Consider the following 16,775-nt stretch of genomic DNA (forward strand, 5'->3'; position numbering starts at 1 on the left):
AGCGATTGCATTCTGCGTGTAATCTCCAGGAAGACTTTAATCTCGGGTTTGTGAATGCAGCATCACTTCTAAAAGGATGTCGCTTTCTTTTGGACTAACTGAGGTTTCCCAATAACAAGGAGCGGGTTTGGAGGGCGTTGAAAGGGGCCAGAGCAGAGGACAGGGGCAGATCTTGGGCTCGGAGCTGCGGGGGAGGTTTCCTTTGTGGCAAGGCATTGTTAATGAGAGACGCCTGGGACTCTGGAAGCGGGGCGGGCTGTCCGATTCACTTTAGGAGGACCCTGATCTGGGTCGTTCCAGGCAAGGGCAGGTTCGCGAGGAGAGACTGACGTTGTAGCACATGCTTCCCTGGTGGGACCAAGGCGGGGAGGGAGCTTTGGGCGACAGTCGAGCGGTAGACTCGGGACGTGTACAGAGCCTCTCTCCGCCTGGCCCCCACCTGCTTGAATTAGCCCATGGGGCGCAGATGGGCTAGCAAACTTGCTGCGAAGGCTCCAGACGTGGGGAGGGAAGCCTGGATATAAAGGCGTGCAGGAGATCTCCAGGGCTTGACCGGTGGGATCCTGAGCCAGTCCCCGCTCCCTGCTGCCCCAAGCCGGGGAGAGGGGGGATCCCGCCGCGTTGGGCTGGAGGATCACTTTTCTACCGAGCATTATAGAGCATCGGGGTGCGTGTCTGTGCTTGCGAGGGGCGGGCTGATAAAGGACGCGATCCGCTGCCTCACTACCGGAGCAGCAGGCAAAAGAAAGCACCGGCCAGTCTCGCCCCAGGATCTTCCTCCAGTCAATGCATCCCTAATGTTCCCTGGGAAATTTCCCACCGCCCAGCGCCAGGGATGCTGCTCCGTCTCGGGAGCTCAGCTGACTCCTGCAGCACCGGGGACAGAGCAGCGGAGCCCGGCGGCTCCCCGCACAGCCGCTCCTGCCACTGACTAACCAGCTGCTCCCAGGTCAGGTCCCAATTTCAGCACCATAGACAGCGCTTCACCGGCGGGACTGGCAACCATGCGGCTTCCTGGGACTGCAAAGGTCTAGAAGGCAACGGACCGGGGCCCCTTCGCTCCATGTAAGCTCCTGATTCTCTCCTGCGCAGGGGATCCGCGGCGGATGGTGGTTTTTAAGTAGGTGAAACTAAACTTGCCTCCTCCGATTATTCGCTCTGGCCCAAATCCCTGGCTCCCAGTTGTGCCCAGAGAAGTATTTTGTTTATTGAAACTCTGCAAGGAAGCCCTGCATGTAAATCGGGGGTGTTGTATTTCTGGCAATGTTAAAATGTTTGGATGTCAGGTTAATTAATTATATATTTATCATTGTTGCAAATCAATTGTAAATACAGCAAAGAATCCTGTGGCACCTTATAGACTAACAGACGTTTTGGAGCATGAGCTTTCCTGGGTGAATACCCACTTCGTCAGATGCAATCAGATGCATCTGACGAAGTGGGTATTCACCCACGAAAGCTCATGCTCCAAAACGTCTGTTAGTCTATAAGGTGCCACAGGACTCTGCTGCTTATACAGATCCAGACTAACACAGCTACCCCTCTGACAATTGTAAATAGTCATTCAGTCCGTCATCGCTGGGCTTACCAGGAAGGGCATGGTTCAGATCTGTCCCCATGTCTCTGGGTTGAGCTCCATGGCTTTTCCATGTATGCTATGAGAAAGGGGCCACACCAAATGCCTGCTGTGCTTAATTGCGAGTAGCCCTGCTGGAGCTGTGCAGGCCTGGGGTGTCTAAAGATTGGGCTCCTTGCCGTTATTTCGAGATTTTAAATAACTGTTAAGTAACGTTGCCAATTAAAGTAGGTTCAGTCCGTGAAACAAGAATCAAGGCTCTGTCTGAAGAGGGCTGGAGACTTCGGGTCTGGAAGTAGGTAGAGTGGAATTGCTTGTGGTTGTAATCCGGGGTTATGCTGCCACCTGCTGGGGGGAAAATGGCCGCTGTTCTAATAGTAAAATTTGTGAATGAAAATGTATTCATATGGCACATTAGGGTTATGAGCTAAAGCTAATTCTGAGTGTTATTCTGCAAACAGGATAAATTGGAATCAGAAAATTATGTTCCGAGACCAGGATTAGGGTTACACAACCACTAATTTTGAGAACTATTATTTTACTCAACATTCAAAACACATGTTGGGCAAACATATTGTTTAACTGACGCTAAAGAGAAAATAGAGGGGGAATAATGATTTGTACTTTACAATACAGAAAAATTTCACATGAGCCTGTCAAAATATAGACAACATAAGAATAACTGAGGTTCCAAATAGTATATTGGTACAAATACCCATCACATATTTTAGGAATCATTTCAATATGCATTTCCTTTAGTCATCCTTAGAGTTCTTTATGTAAAAAACAGGATAGTAGTTATAAGGATCAAAGCAAAAGAAAAAGAAATGAATGCAGGGAGGGATCAATTCTATTATTTTTAATTATCTTTTACTCTAAAAATAGTGTGTCTAGCTTTGGGTAGGATTAGATTATAAATATTTGAGGTTTAGCTATATTAATTGAAACCGGACAGTTCCTCGAAAGTATAATTTATCCTCACACGCTTTCTAATACAGTACTATGCCTTTAAGCCTTGATTCTGCTAAGAAATATGTTGTCCCCCTTTCCCTTTAAATAAATTAAACATACAAAATTCTGCAGACATATTTTGGCAAAGAGCTTTTTTTTCTGTCTTCTTTTCATTGCAGTCATTTCTTTATTGATTCACATCTGTAGAGTCTCATTTCCTTAATTTTTGTTCACAATTACAATGTTTTGAGTTTTAATATTTTAGTTTGTGTTTTTAATATAACACAATAGTGCATCGGTTGTATAGAGACAGAGGGGGAACGTTTTAAATAGGTCTATGGGACTTTTAATGGGAATGTAGTGCCTGTCTTTCCTGAATTCCTCTGAAAATAGCCAAAATCATTGCAGGAAAAGAGAGATAGTGAGTAAGGGGCTGATCCTGCGGTTCTTCACTCCCATTACATTCCCATCTTGAATTTCATTTTTGCCTAAACAAGGATTACAGGATGAGGCCCTAGAGCATAAAAGGTGCTTTTGAAAATGTCACTCAAGAAACAAAGACTCCTAAATTCCATTTTCAAAAATTATTTGGGCACTTAGTCAAAGATCTTTAAAGGTATTTAGGTGCCTAATTCCCACTGATATTTGGAGTTAGGAGCATGAATTACCTTTGAGGATCTGGGCTGTAGGATCTTGTCTCATTGAAAGTTAATGGGAGTTAGGTACCAAGGATCTTTTGAAAATCCTATTTGTGTCTTTGGCATCTTTACACAACTAAATAGCTCTAAAAATCTGCCCCAAGTCATTTTTGAAAATGGAACATAGGATCCTGAAAATTTTGCTCCAAATCTAAGTTCCAAATGCCACTCCTATCTTTGCAGGTGTATTCCCACGGTGCAACAATGGGGGAACTGAACATATGTGTCCATGCAGAGGGTACAGAATGGCATGGGCACGAGCTCTGTACAAGTCCCATGTGTAGCTGCAGAAAAGAAGTGGATGACAGGCAGGACACTGGCTGGAGCAGGCTACAGCATTAGGAACCACAGGTGCTCTGTGGGAGAGAATTCTTCTTAGCCCTTTACTCCCAGCGCCCAGCCCAGCTAACCCAGTCCAACTGCTGGGTAGAGGACTTTAGCCTAAGCAAGCATCCCTATGTCAACATATAGAGTGAACCCCCCTAGTGCTTTAGTGACAAATCCCACCAAGTGCTGTGTACCTCCTCCAAAGTGCCAAGGGCTCTCAATTCCTAAGGACTTCCAGAGACGTTGTGGGTGGTCAACATCTTGCAGCAGCAGGCCTGTACCCAGGCAGAAATCTCTCTGGAGTCAGGATTTGACCCAAAGTTTGCCTTTCCACAGAAGATTTCTTTCCAATGACATGGAATATCAAAGCATGCATTCCTAGAAAAACACAGTATTTTAATTGCAATCTCTGAGTTTGATCACTAGCTGTCTCAATAACATATGCAAATACAGTCATTTAAATGCAGAGCACCTTCAAACAAAAATGTTAAGATACCTGCAATCAAGTTACAATTACACTTATTAAAGAGAACACATTACACAAGCTCAGTAGTATGATTAGTTTGAAAACTGTCTGTACAACTGGTGCAGAACAAGGCACCATGCAGAATCATGTGACATGAGTATGGTTGAGTTTCCTAGCTCTTCTGTTATTAAATATATATATCTTTGCATTGTCACTACTCCATTATAAGTCAGTGCTCAGGTCAAACATCATAACTAGCTTTTAAAATGTGAAGTGATAGCTGAGTTTCTTATGAAAGTATTCAAAGATAAGGGAATAATTTTCTATTTGTCTCCCTATATGTAAAAAGATGATAAAGTGAGGCAGTTGAAATACTAATATTCAGTGTTCATGAACAAGATTGGGGCCATAACTCATCAGAGATGAAGGCTTCCATGAGTTATAGTGCCTTCACCATAAATGTCATTTGTTCTGCTCATCCTTCTCTACAGTATTTTAACATGCTTAATTTTTATATTAGTTATGTTTTGGTGTGAAGTTTTATTTGAATAGTATTCTGCTTCTGCACTAATCATTCTTACTGTTGATGTTAGAATGGAGTGGAAAACCAGTGTCTACTTTTAATCAGAGAAAGTGAGAAAAAGCAATGTTATTGTTCATCATTTTGGTGAGTTACTTACATATATATTCTATGTATGTAAGTAATTGTTGACCAAACCCTAATCTCCTTTCTCAGGCAAAACTACAAGAACTGGGCCCTTTGTATAGAGCCTTAGATTCGCTTTTCCAGTGTCTGGGATGAAAAGACGAGGACAAGAAGGACTGTAGAGCAGCAGTTAGATAAGTTTATGAAGGATAGATCCATCAATGGCTATTAGTCAAGATGGTCAAGGACACAACCCTATGCTCTGAGTGTCCCTAAATCTCTGACTGCTAGAAGCTGGATCTGGATGACAGGGGTTGGATCACTTGTTAAAGTGCCTTGTTCTGTTCACTCCCTCTGAAGCAACTGGCACTGGCCACTGTTGGAAGACAGGATAATGGGCTAGATGGACCATTGCTCTGACCCATATGGCCATTCTTATGTTCTTGCTTTCTTTCTACCCATAGAATAACTACACCTCTACCCTGACATAAAGCTGTCCTCGGGAGCCAAAAAAATCTTACTGCGTCATAGGTGAAACTGCTTTATATTGAACTTGCTTTGATCTTCTGGAGTGCACAGCCCCAAGCCCCCCCCCAGAGCACTGCTTTACTGCGTTATATCCAAATTCATGTTATATCGGGTGGTGTTATATCGGGTTAGAGGTGTAATTGTTCTCATTTCTGGATTGGGAAATGACATCAGGACTGATTGTTTGTTTGTTTAGAAAAAGTAACAAAAAAAAAGCCCGCAGAACAATAATTAAAAGAATATATAGGCCATTGTTTTTTAAAATATAGGAGAATAGATAATGGACCAGCTCCTGCTAATACTGCTTCTAACATTCCAAACCTCTGCCCTGCCTCCAACAGTACTGTTTAAAAATAACAAAATCAACCCAACAAATGTCCTGCCATGAAAATGTTTCTTTTTTTCCAAATGTGAAACTACTCCACACCAAACAAACAATTGCAGAGGATCCACATGCTGGTTGGGCAATATTCAGCCCTAGATCACTGACTGGCATGAAGGATGAATAGTGTGTTGCCATCAGAGCATCACCACTTATTTCATCTGCATGTTACATCTTGGGTAACATTTTCAAAAGAGCTTAGGTGACTTAGAAGCCTACCTTTTGGCACTTATTCAGTAATTTGCTTTATCCAGCATGTATCCTAAACCATTTTAAACCATGTTAAATACAAGGCCTTATAACAACAGAACACTTTCAACATTATTTTCAGGTTACCTCAGAATAAAAATGGCTGAGAGGATAATCAAGCTTCCTTCCTGTCTTTGTGCAGGTTGGGAAACAGCAACTCTAAAAACATGCATCGAAGGCACACAACCCTTCGGGAGAAAGGCCGGAGACAGGCTATCCGAGGCCCAGCCTACATGTTTAACGAGAAGGGCACCAGCCTGACCATGGAGGAAGAACGCTTCCTGGATTCTGCGGAATATGGCAACATCCCAGTGGTGCGGAAAATGCTGGAGGAGTCCAAAACCTTGAACTTTAATTGTGTTGATTACATGGGACAAAATGCCTTGCAGCTAGCGGTGGGGAATGAGCATTTGGAAGTGACTGAACTCCTTCTGAAAAAGGAGAATCTGGCTCGAGTTGGAGATGCGCTGCTGTTGGCCATCAGTAAGGGATATGTGCGCATTGTAGAAGCAATATTGAACCATCCAGCCTTTGCACAAGGGCAGCGTCTTACACTAAGCCCCCTTGAGCAGGAACTACGTGATGATGATTTTTATGCTTATGATGAAGATGGAACTCGGTTTTCTCATGACATCACCCCCATAATACTCGCTGCTCATTGCCAAGAGTATGAAATTGTTCATATCTTGCTTCTGAAAGGGGCACGGATAGAAAGGCCCCATGACTACTTCTGCAAGTGCAATGAATGTGCTGAGAAGCAGAGGAAAGACTCCTTCAGTCACTCTCGATCAAGAATGAATGCCTACAAAGGATTAGCAAGTGCTGCTTATTTGTCTCTTTCTAGTGAAGACCCTGTTCTTACTGCTTTAGAACTAAGCAATGAATTGGCAAGACTAGCCAACATTGAAACTGAATTTAAGGTAATTCAACCTAAAAGGTTTTCCTTCAGCTAAATGTGTTAACAGTGGCATATATTTTACATATGAAAGAGTGTTGGTCAGAAAATCAGGGTTCAGAAAGAACATCCTGAAAATTCAAAGCAAGGAATCCAATTCTAGGTCAGCCTCAGATTAAGGGAAATCTTGGTCTGAATTTAGATTCAATTAGAGCCTCCATCAGAAATGTGAAATATGATGCATGCTTTTCAGGAGAAAAAAATGCTTCTAGTTCTCCTACCATTATGAGAAAAAACTCAGATTGAGATTTTTTTTCTTCCATTTCTAGAAGTGACTCCACTAGAATCTAGTAAGTGCTATTTTACTCTGAACGCCAGGCATTAAAGTTTAAGTATTTACATATTAGATGATTTACTATGTTAGAGAGGACAACTGGAAAATATGATTCACCCCTCCTCTCTTCACAAACACCATGTTGTATGTAAAAAAGTGAGGGCAAAGCATCCATTTTAAGTCCCTACTGAAATGCCATTATCTCCTAAATTCCTAAATACTGGCATAGAGCTGGGCAAATCTTTTTCAGTAAAAAGTAAATTTGGTGTCATAAGTATATTAAGCAAGTTTTGGGGAACTAAAACTATTTGTGAATTTGGGTCAAATTTGGCAAATATTTTCAGTGAATTTTTTTTCAGAAATGCTAAAAACCTTCATTTTGACATTTTCAAAATGAACCATTTAAACATTTTTGTTTGGAAATGACATTTTAGAAACACAATTTCATTTAGGAAATGGCAGTTTGGAACAAAGTTTGAAACCTTTTGTTCAACCCAAACAAACCATTTTTGGTTATTCATTTGGGTGAGGGGGGAAAAAAACAAATGAAAAATCAGTTTTGGGTAAAAAAAAAAAAACAACCCCCCCCAGAGTTTTCAAACCAAAAAAGTGAATTATTAACTCTTCTCTAATTTTGATGCGAGATGGAGAGAGATGAGAAGACATCATGCCTTGTATTCTTCTCAGTAGCCCATTTCAACTCTTTACCTGCCCGTTTGCTGTTTTCTCTTGTACAGGCATTAAGATATAGGTGAAAGGGCACTGGCGTTCTGAATATTGATGCGGCAGAAAATATCATTCAGAGCATGTGTTAGCTCCATTTGACTGGTAACATACTACTTCTGAAATTCATAACTCCCTGTTTTTGAAAGCTAAGCTGAGGTCATCTTCACCTTTTAACATATTGTAAAGAAAACTCCCAGCTATCCAGAACTTGCACATTGCACACCATCGCCACTCAGAACTTCATGGTGTCAGAACAATTGAAAGGTGGATTTTCCTGCTCCAAAAGCAAAGGCTCCTATGTCTTGTGCTGAAGGATGATCTGTCTGGGAATCACTGATCTAGATTGCTGCCAGACAAATTAGAAGTGGATAGCGCAGTGGTTAGGGTGTTACTTCAGGACTTGGGAGACCCAGCTTCAATTGCCTGCTCTGCGACATCCTTCCTGTGTGACTTTAGGCAAGTCACTTAGCCTTTCTGTGCCTCAGTTTCCCTCTGTAATATGGGGACTACCCCACCTTGCTGAGATGTTGTGAGAATAAATACATTTAAAGAATGAGGTGCACAGTTAACTACAGAGATGGGTGCCGGGTAAGTATCTTAGGTATATATACAGATTGGTTTATCAGATTAAGAATCCATTATACCTACTCTGATTCAAATTACAAAGGTGGCACATAAAGTACTTTTTTCCTTTTCAGATATTGCACTCTTCAGTTTAAATCTTGAGATCTGCTTCTCTAGATGAAGAGTAGTCATAGGTGGGGTGGGGGGAAGGGGAACACAAGGAGGTAATTCTGAAAAGTTACTCTAAGACTATTCTGTTTTGCTGCATTGTAAACTTCTTAACTCTCTCCTGCAAGTTACTCAACATCACCATTATGACAATGAGATTGCAAATATCCTATGACATTTGTAACATTTTGCTAAATCAGTAGCGTGGTTCAAGAATTTGCAATCTTCCAAGCTAAAATAAATTGGTCATAAAAACTCAATTTTTATGGCCCACTCACCAGTTAGGAAAGTTTTCTGGCTAATGTGCAGCTACAACTCTGGTCAGTAACATAAATGCAATAAAAGTCTAGATTGTCAGTAAATTGGGGTAGGATGCCAGTGAGGAATCAATTTTTTTTTTAATTTGAAAAACCATTCCAGTGTTGAAGAATTGTTTTCAGAATTCCTCACCAGACATTCTCTGAATTAGAAGTGACAATAGCTGTATATCTTTTCAAGAGTTGCCTTCTAAATTAACTAGAAACATTATTATACTGGCAAGATGATTGATCCCCTTTGGAAATAAAATTAAGAGCCAGATCCTGCATACTTTTGCCAATGCAAATAAGGAATTGCAGGATCAGATTCCAACACAACAGTGTTAAAATGTGAAAAGAGAGATTTACATGCATTGGGGGTCCAATCTTGCAACACTTACTCATGGAAGTTGTCCATACATAAGCAGTCCCATTAATTTCAGTGAGACTACCTTCATGAGAAACAACTGCAGGATCAAACCCACAGTTAGCGCTATTAGCATCTCATTAATGTTCCAGCTCCCATCCAGTAGAAAATGGCATGCTATTTCATTTAAGGGGCATCAGCGCTTTTCAGCATTACATGGCTGTCAGCTCTGATAAATGTCTCTATGCTTAACTGTAAATAAATGTTTACCAGAACCTGGTTCTTACTCTAGACCAGATCTACCATGTGAAGGAATCCTCCTGAAGTTACCAACAAAGAGGCGATAATCTACGATGGGGTTGGATACTTTAGAAACACCTGAGATTATGAGAGAGCCATAGAAGACAAGGATAAGGTGTTATGAAACTTTCCATCATCTCCACTCATGTTTGTTTGTGATGTGTTTCCCATTCCTGTCTCTTTGTGGAAGGTCCTCTGTATCACATGGAAAGATCTAGAAAACATTACTCATAGTTTATTTCACATTTCCATAATCTTTTAATTTAGCCTCTAGAGTCAGTGACATGCAAAGTTTCAAGGACTTCAAACATATTTATAATGTAGGAATCTATACATTTTCTCGTTTCTCAGTTTTATCACCTTAACCTTATAGATGGGACACAGAATTAGGTACTAATACAGCTAATTTAAAATCTGTACAGAAGGCAGAATTGGGATTTGTGAAAGAAGGTAAACAAAGCCCCACTTTCCATGGGTGACATTTTGTGAGATTTTGTTCATAGACAGAAGAAATTTTTGATTGCTGATTTTTTTTTAAAGTCCTGGTGAGACTTGTATAACGATAGCAAATCTGCAAAATGTAATGAAATCAGACACGTTTTTAATAACATTTCTCAGTCTTGAAAATAAAAGAGAAAGGAATTTTTACTCAATTTTTGCTTTTTGTTGCCTATATCTGTACTTACTAACAATCTAAAATCCAAAATCATTATCCTCTGGACTATTATATTCATGCCACCTCAGTAGCACACTGTCTTGCGGAACATACTTGACATTAGAGGGAAACACTGCCATCAACTGAAGTGCCTGATTTAACTTTTAAAGATGGCGGCAGGCAGATACTCAGCAGTGAGATTATTTTCCCTTTTTTGAAGAAATTCACAGCATAAGGGGATAATAAATTGTGCCTATTTTTAGCTCTTTTCACTATTCCAAGTGAATTTTATACAATAATGATATTCAGCATGTAAGATTAGCTCATAGCCTCACACAGAATTTACATTTTTGAGGTGCATAAATGCTTAGATTTGTTAAATTTGATGTACAAGTGAAAGTTGAAATAGTTTTTAGACACATTAATTTCTGATAGTGAGTAAAAATTGGTGACATTCAGTTGCTCTGGTTATGAGAGGCCAAATAAATTAGGGGAGGCACTCATTTCAGCATAGCTGGGTGAGAATTTATTATCCATTCCCATCTACCACAATGGGAGCTGCATGGCTAACTCTCCACCTAAAGCACTACCAAACTTACCTTAAATTACTTTACACAGTGGAACGCAGACAACAGACCCAACTGCAATGTGGCAGATTCACGCTGTAGAGCAACATCTACTCTTTGGTCCCAGGGTGCCTACACATGTTTGAGGGGACAAGCTCAGTCTCTGGTAGCCAAGGCTGAAGTTATCTCATTCCTTGCATTTTACATACCTTCCATTGTTACTATAAACTCTCCCATTGAATTCTATGGGTTTTTTTAGTTTGGTTCACAAGCAAGGTCAGGATAGTCTATCATGTTGCTTCCTAGATATTAAGTAAAGGTATCAGAATGAAGATTTGCAGGAGGCAGATTGAAACTGACAGAGCAGCCAATAGTAATATACATACTGGCCCAGATATTCACATGATGTAAATCAATGGAAGTTTATCAATTCACACCAGCTGAGGATCATGGCCACTAATTAGAATGAATGCAAATAGGATGGACCAGCATTGCTTCAGATGATATGGGAAGCGAGAATCTGCCTTGCAAGGTTTATTAATGAATAAGGCCTGAAAAAAGACATGTGAGAGATAGCAAAATTAATGGTATTGGACTGATTTTGTGTTTCATGACCTTCCTTAGACTTATGTGGCTCCAATGCCTTGCAAAAAAAAGAGCTCCCTTATTAATGCTGAAGAAAAAGAAAGCTGTTTGAGATGCAGCTGCATGGTTCTGAAATGAAATTACTGAATTAAAAAAAGCAAAAAGCAAAATATATGCAATGAAAATGTTAAACTGGCTGTTTGTACTGAAAATTCTCTTGCCTGCCTCTGGCAAGCTCACATTGTAGTTCCATTAAAGGACTTGTTCACTAGCCTGGAAAGGAAAAAATTACAAATGTGGCTTTTTGAAAGTTTATGAAAGGTAGAAGTAGAGGTCTGAGTCCCAGGGAGTGCTTGAGGGGCATTTATGCATGGGTTATATGCAGATTTGGCAGGGGTGGGGGAAATATCACTACTTCCAAGCAAAAGCTCTGTGAGAAAAGTGTTCATGTTTGTCTGCTTCAAGAAGATAACGCACATACCCTTCGGGTCTGATTCTCGGAGTAATTTAACTGACATCAGTGGGGCTGATTCTGCATTGCCACATGGCCACTTTAGGTAAAGGCAGCAGCTCTCCCATTGGGTTTTACCTCTACTGTAGGGGCTTCCTCTGACAATGGAGTGCTGGTGTAGCCAGTTCTATATTGCCCTACTCTCATGGCTCCCAGGGTGGAGGGCATGCTTGGGACCCAGGTGAGGTGTGTGTGGCTACAGCACTTGTGCTCCCTCTCCTCTGCTGACACAATGGGTTTTTGTGAGGCCAAGCATGACTAAAAGCAGCCCTGAGACTGCTCTAATTTATGTCAGGTGTTGGGTAAATTCAGAGTTAGATTCAAATATGGTACAGCTATATGCTGGTACATGGAACCTCATGATGCCTCTTTTATCAAGTTACTTTTTAAGAGCTGAACTTTCCTCTAAGCAAAACACATAATCGTTATTTTATTTTAAAACACTGACGTTCCAAACTACTCATAAATGAGAAACCTAAACAAAGAAAGAAAGGGATTATAAATTATGTATCAAACTTTAACTGGTTTCTAATATATTGCAGAATGAAGCCCTAAGATATCAAGAATTGCAAAAGCAACTTGTTAAGAACAGCAAGTTACAACGTGCAGAATAATGCTGTATAATGAGATTCCACCCTAGAATTTAGACACATTGCAGCTTAATATGTTATCAAGCAGACCAAATTTTAATGTATTTTATTTGCATGGGTTTATATTATTTTGTATTAAGAACACAATTTATAAAGTTAAATAGTAATCACATACATCCACAATCTGGTACCACTACTTACTCCTGCTGAGAAATACTTTATTGCAATAGTATTCCCATTAAAATGAAGGGTGGCAGCATCTGGCCTTTAGTCAGAATAAGAAAAAATCTGCGCTCACCTACGTGCTAAATCCTGCTTCTCTTACTCATGCAAGTAGGGCTGTTAAAGTCACTTCTAGCAAGAATACAGTTTGCAGTATTTTTCCCACCCTGTGGATACAAGTCAATGGGAGTTGCACTCATGTCCCTGAAAGCACGATGTATCTAGTGAGAACCCTTTTAAATGTCACCTTCATATAATGCAATATGTAAATTTCTTCACAACTACTATCTGCAAACAACCAGGTGACTCATTTCTTAAATTGGAAAATGGAATTTCCCAGAGCAGAGTCAGAATAAAAATTAGCTATAAGCTCATTGATCTCTTTAGATGATTGTATGTTTAGCAAAGATTTTGACGGCAAGGTCCTTGTGGATATCTTTGACATAAATATCAAACTCAATTTAATGCTACTGTATACAAGTTGTGAAAATGGTGAGGGAAATGTAGCACAAACTGGCCTTTATCTAACTGTTTACTCTATCTTCTCCCCTGGGATTACCCTCTCCCTCTTTTCTTCTGCTGAGATCCCATATTAAAGGCAGGTCTCTTTTAGGACACTGCATTCTCCCTAAATAGCATTCAAGCTGCATGCTTCAGAATCACTAAATGTCCTTTGTGATAAAGACAGCATTATCCAAATCATTCCATATAGCAATCTAAGCAAATTAAATTACGGGGTGGCAAAGGAGGATATGAAAAGATCTCACCAATCAGAAGTGTTACAATAAGCTCTCTGTTCACATTGATTAAAATGCTACTGCAGATATGATCAAAGCCACCACCTGGAACACACATGGTGGATGGGACTTTTTTATTAATCCTGCCAGTGTTGTCAATTTCTCTACCTCTGTTAACACAGGAACATATTTTTCTTTCACTCATCCTCCACTGGCTTCCATTGCTGCTCTACCTGTTGCCCTGTATATTTACAGATCTTTGAAAAATCATGGGACAACTGTTCAGAAAGACCCAAACCCACAATCTAACTTTTCACCTGCTGTTTTGGGCCTGTTTTGGGCCTGACTCTTGTGAGTTCAAACATTTGCAGATGGCTGACTACCTGATTAGTGGACTCCAATGACATTTGCAACAGCAAATCAAGTAATTGGACAGCCAGGGCCATATCTAAAACAGGTGTAAGTCAGTGCTAATGTCAGTGGAGCCACACCAATTTGCACCAGCTGGCCCCTAAATGTTTAAAGTCATAATTAAATGCTCCCACAGATGTCTCCTGCTATCAAACGGGAGTGCAAAATTCCAAGTGCAAATAGTACAGGAAGTTTTCCTATATTGTCTAGCTTAATAATTTTCCACTAAAAATTCTATTCCCATAGTTTTTCGAATCTGGTGCATACTGTTTAACTTCTATAACATAATTGAAGTAATGTTTTTAAGGGAAGTGACATTCTAAACTCCCCCAATATTGCTTGGATTTACTTCACACAAATGAAGACGCGGGGCCAGATTCTGCACTCTGATGGGGCCACTATGTCACTAATGCTGTGATCCTGAAGTCGGTCTTCCTGTGACCAGACAAGTAGATATTGCAACTCTTACATGCCCTCCTGTGCCCAGCATAGGTGGTGTAACCAGGGGAAAGGAGGATAACTGGGGAAATCTCTGGCTGCCATGTGGGCTCCTTGGGGCTATTAACAATTGGCATACATTAGAGCAGTCTTCTGGTTGCTCTAAGTAATGCTGGTTGGACTAGCTCAGCATGTAGTGGGCCAAGGTTGCGGTCCCACAAAAGGCTCCTTTGCATACTCGCTCCTGAGATCATGCTGTGTGTTTCTCAGCTGTAGCCGAAGATCTGGACCTGGCAGCCCTGTGATCCCATTAAATGATATACTTGGCATGGATTGCGCTGTACTTTGTCCTGCTCTTTTTATTGTGATTTAAATGTAAGAGGCAATTATAACAGTTCTCTTGGCTGAATCACCATGACTATGTGGGCCCACAGCTTACAATTTGTGATTTATAAGCACAGAAGGAAGGCTCCTGATCTCGAAAAGTTTAAGTAGAAAGAGTGTGGGCGTATCAGTAATTTGCCCTAGCCAGATTATTGACCCACTTCTCTCCAGATTCCACGCTTGCGTCTGGCCCTTCCATTTCCTTATGATTATGAAGATGACTTTAAAAAAAATCACTTTTACACAGTGCCATATTATTTCTATTATCTTCTTATAGCAGAAAAATGATTGATGGCAATGGACTGACGCAGCTTACAGAGGATGCTTTTTAAATGAGTGAGATGGGGAAGATCTTTAACATGTGGCTTCAATAGTTTTAAAGTTCATTTAGAGCTTGTGAAAGGTCCCAGGGTGCTAACTCTGTGAGATGAATATCGCTGTTTACTCACAAAACAGTTACTGCTTGGATAGTGGCAATGAAAAGTGCTCTCTGTAACTCCACTGCTTTTACTCATGTTCCTCAGCTTGGCTCTAGAGACAACATCTGTTGGGGAAAGATGGCTCAGCCAGTCCTCGAGAATGGCACAAAGGTGACCGTTAGTGTTAGCTGCGACACTAGTACGACTGGCATTCTGTGGTATCTGCCAAATAGCAACTGGATTGACATTACCACTTTGGAGGAAAGATAGCCCAGTGGTTAAGGGTGATACCCTGGGACGTGGGAAGCCTGCATTTAATTCCCCCACCCTGACATAGCCTTCCCATATGCCCTTGGGCTACTCACTTAGTTTCTGTGTCTTAGTTTCTCATCTGTAAAATTGGGATAATAGCACTCTCTATTGTGAGGATAAATACATTAAATTCTCTGAGGTACTCAGATACCATTGTAATACAGGTCTGTGATGGAGCAGAGAAACAACCGCTTGGCACAGCAGGGGTTAAAGAAAAGCTTTGTGTTCAGCTAGCCCTGTCCCATTGTACCTGAAACCAATGCCAAGCCTGGAGGTAAGGGAAAGAAGGGAGCCTGGCTCAGTTGGGAGCTGACTGGCGAGGAGACAGGAACTCTCTGTTTGCCTGCCTAAAGGGACGGATCAGTGACCTGCCAGCCATCGTAGGCACTGGAGGCAAGTAAGCCTTCACCTGTGAAGGGGAGTCTGCAGATAAGCCCCACCTGTGGGAAAACTGGACTAGTGGGGCCACACCCAAACTAAAGGACTTTAGTAGAAAGTAGTCCAGGGAAACTGGTCTTGACCTCACCCTGTCAGGAGGAAGACTCATCTCCCCTGTTTAGGGGTTGAACTACAAAGGGCCCTGGGCTGGGACCTGGTGGAGAGGGATGGCCCCAGTCCCCCTACCATTCCCTCTGAATAATGATCTAGCCACTAGGCCACCGAAGGCCCTATCACAAGGCCATATATCTACCTTAGAGAGATTGATAAAATTAAATTTCACATAATCTTCTAAAGAGTTTAACTATTCAAATAGAAAACACTGAATAGTTGTTGTTTATAAACTTGTGAGAAAGTTGCTGAGGAAATAATAAATGTAAAAAAACCCCAAAACAAACCCCAAGCAAAAAGTCAAATGATTTGAATTGTTTGTAAAAAAAAATCATTGATTGCAAAAGCTGAGCTCCATAGCCATGAATGGGAGTTATTTTGATATGAACAATAGAGGCTACGCTTGGAGGGAAAAATCAATAGAACTGAGCTACACAAACAGAATCAAATATAAATGCAGGACTGTTTCTGTGAGGATGCGGGGGGGGGGAATACTACCAAACTAATAATGAATAGTGATAAGACAGCAGCATGGCATTTGAAAGATTGAGAGAGCTTTTTTTGTTAAGGGAGAGATTTTTGTCTCTGGCGATATTGCTGCATTGGAGATGGTATCATTATAACCCATTCATCTGCTTGCTACCATGCTGAATGAAATTACACTTTGTAAAGATAATCATGGGGATTCGTGGGCTGAAATCTGCTACCTCTCTGTTGCCATGGAGGGAATGTTGCAGAACTACTATAGTGGGTGGCATGGAAGCACACAAGTCACCCAAGGGTGCTCTGCAGCTCTTTGCATGGTGGAGAGAGAAATTTGATGGTAGTTCTCTCCATGGGATTGTGGATGAGAAGGCAGTTCGGGGAAAAGGCAGGGCTGATAAGTCAGCTACAGGCTCTAGTTACAGATATGTTCCACCTGT

General features: G+C 41.1%; 1 protein-coding gene across 1 annotated transcript in view; it reads left to right on the forward strand.

The window, feature by feature from the left end:
• The first annotated feature begins 1,005 nt into the window (after nt 1-1,005).
• The window catches only part of TRPC7 (transient receptor potential cation channel subfamily C member 7), a 116,838-nt gene continuing 101,068 nt past the window's right edge, over nt 1,006-16,775 (forward strand). The window contains exons 1-2 of the mRNA XM_050962241.1: nt 1,006-1,065; nt 5,966-6,743. Of these exons, the coding sequence (XP_050818198.1) occupies nt 1,064-1,065; nt 5,966-6,743 (780 nt within the window). The 5' untranslated portion in view covers nt 1,006-1,063. The remainder of the gene's footprint in view (nt 1,066-5,965; nt 6,744-16,775) is intronic.

Source organism: Gopherus flavomarginatus, chromosome 7 (genome assembly GCF_025201925.1).
Source record: "Gopherus flavomarginatus isolate rGopFla2 chromosome 7, rGopFla2.mat.asm, whole genome shotgun sequence".
Classification (NCBI taxonomy): Eukaryota; Metazoa; Chordata; order Testudines; family Testudinidae; genus Gopherus; species Gopherus flavomarginatus.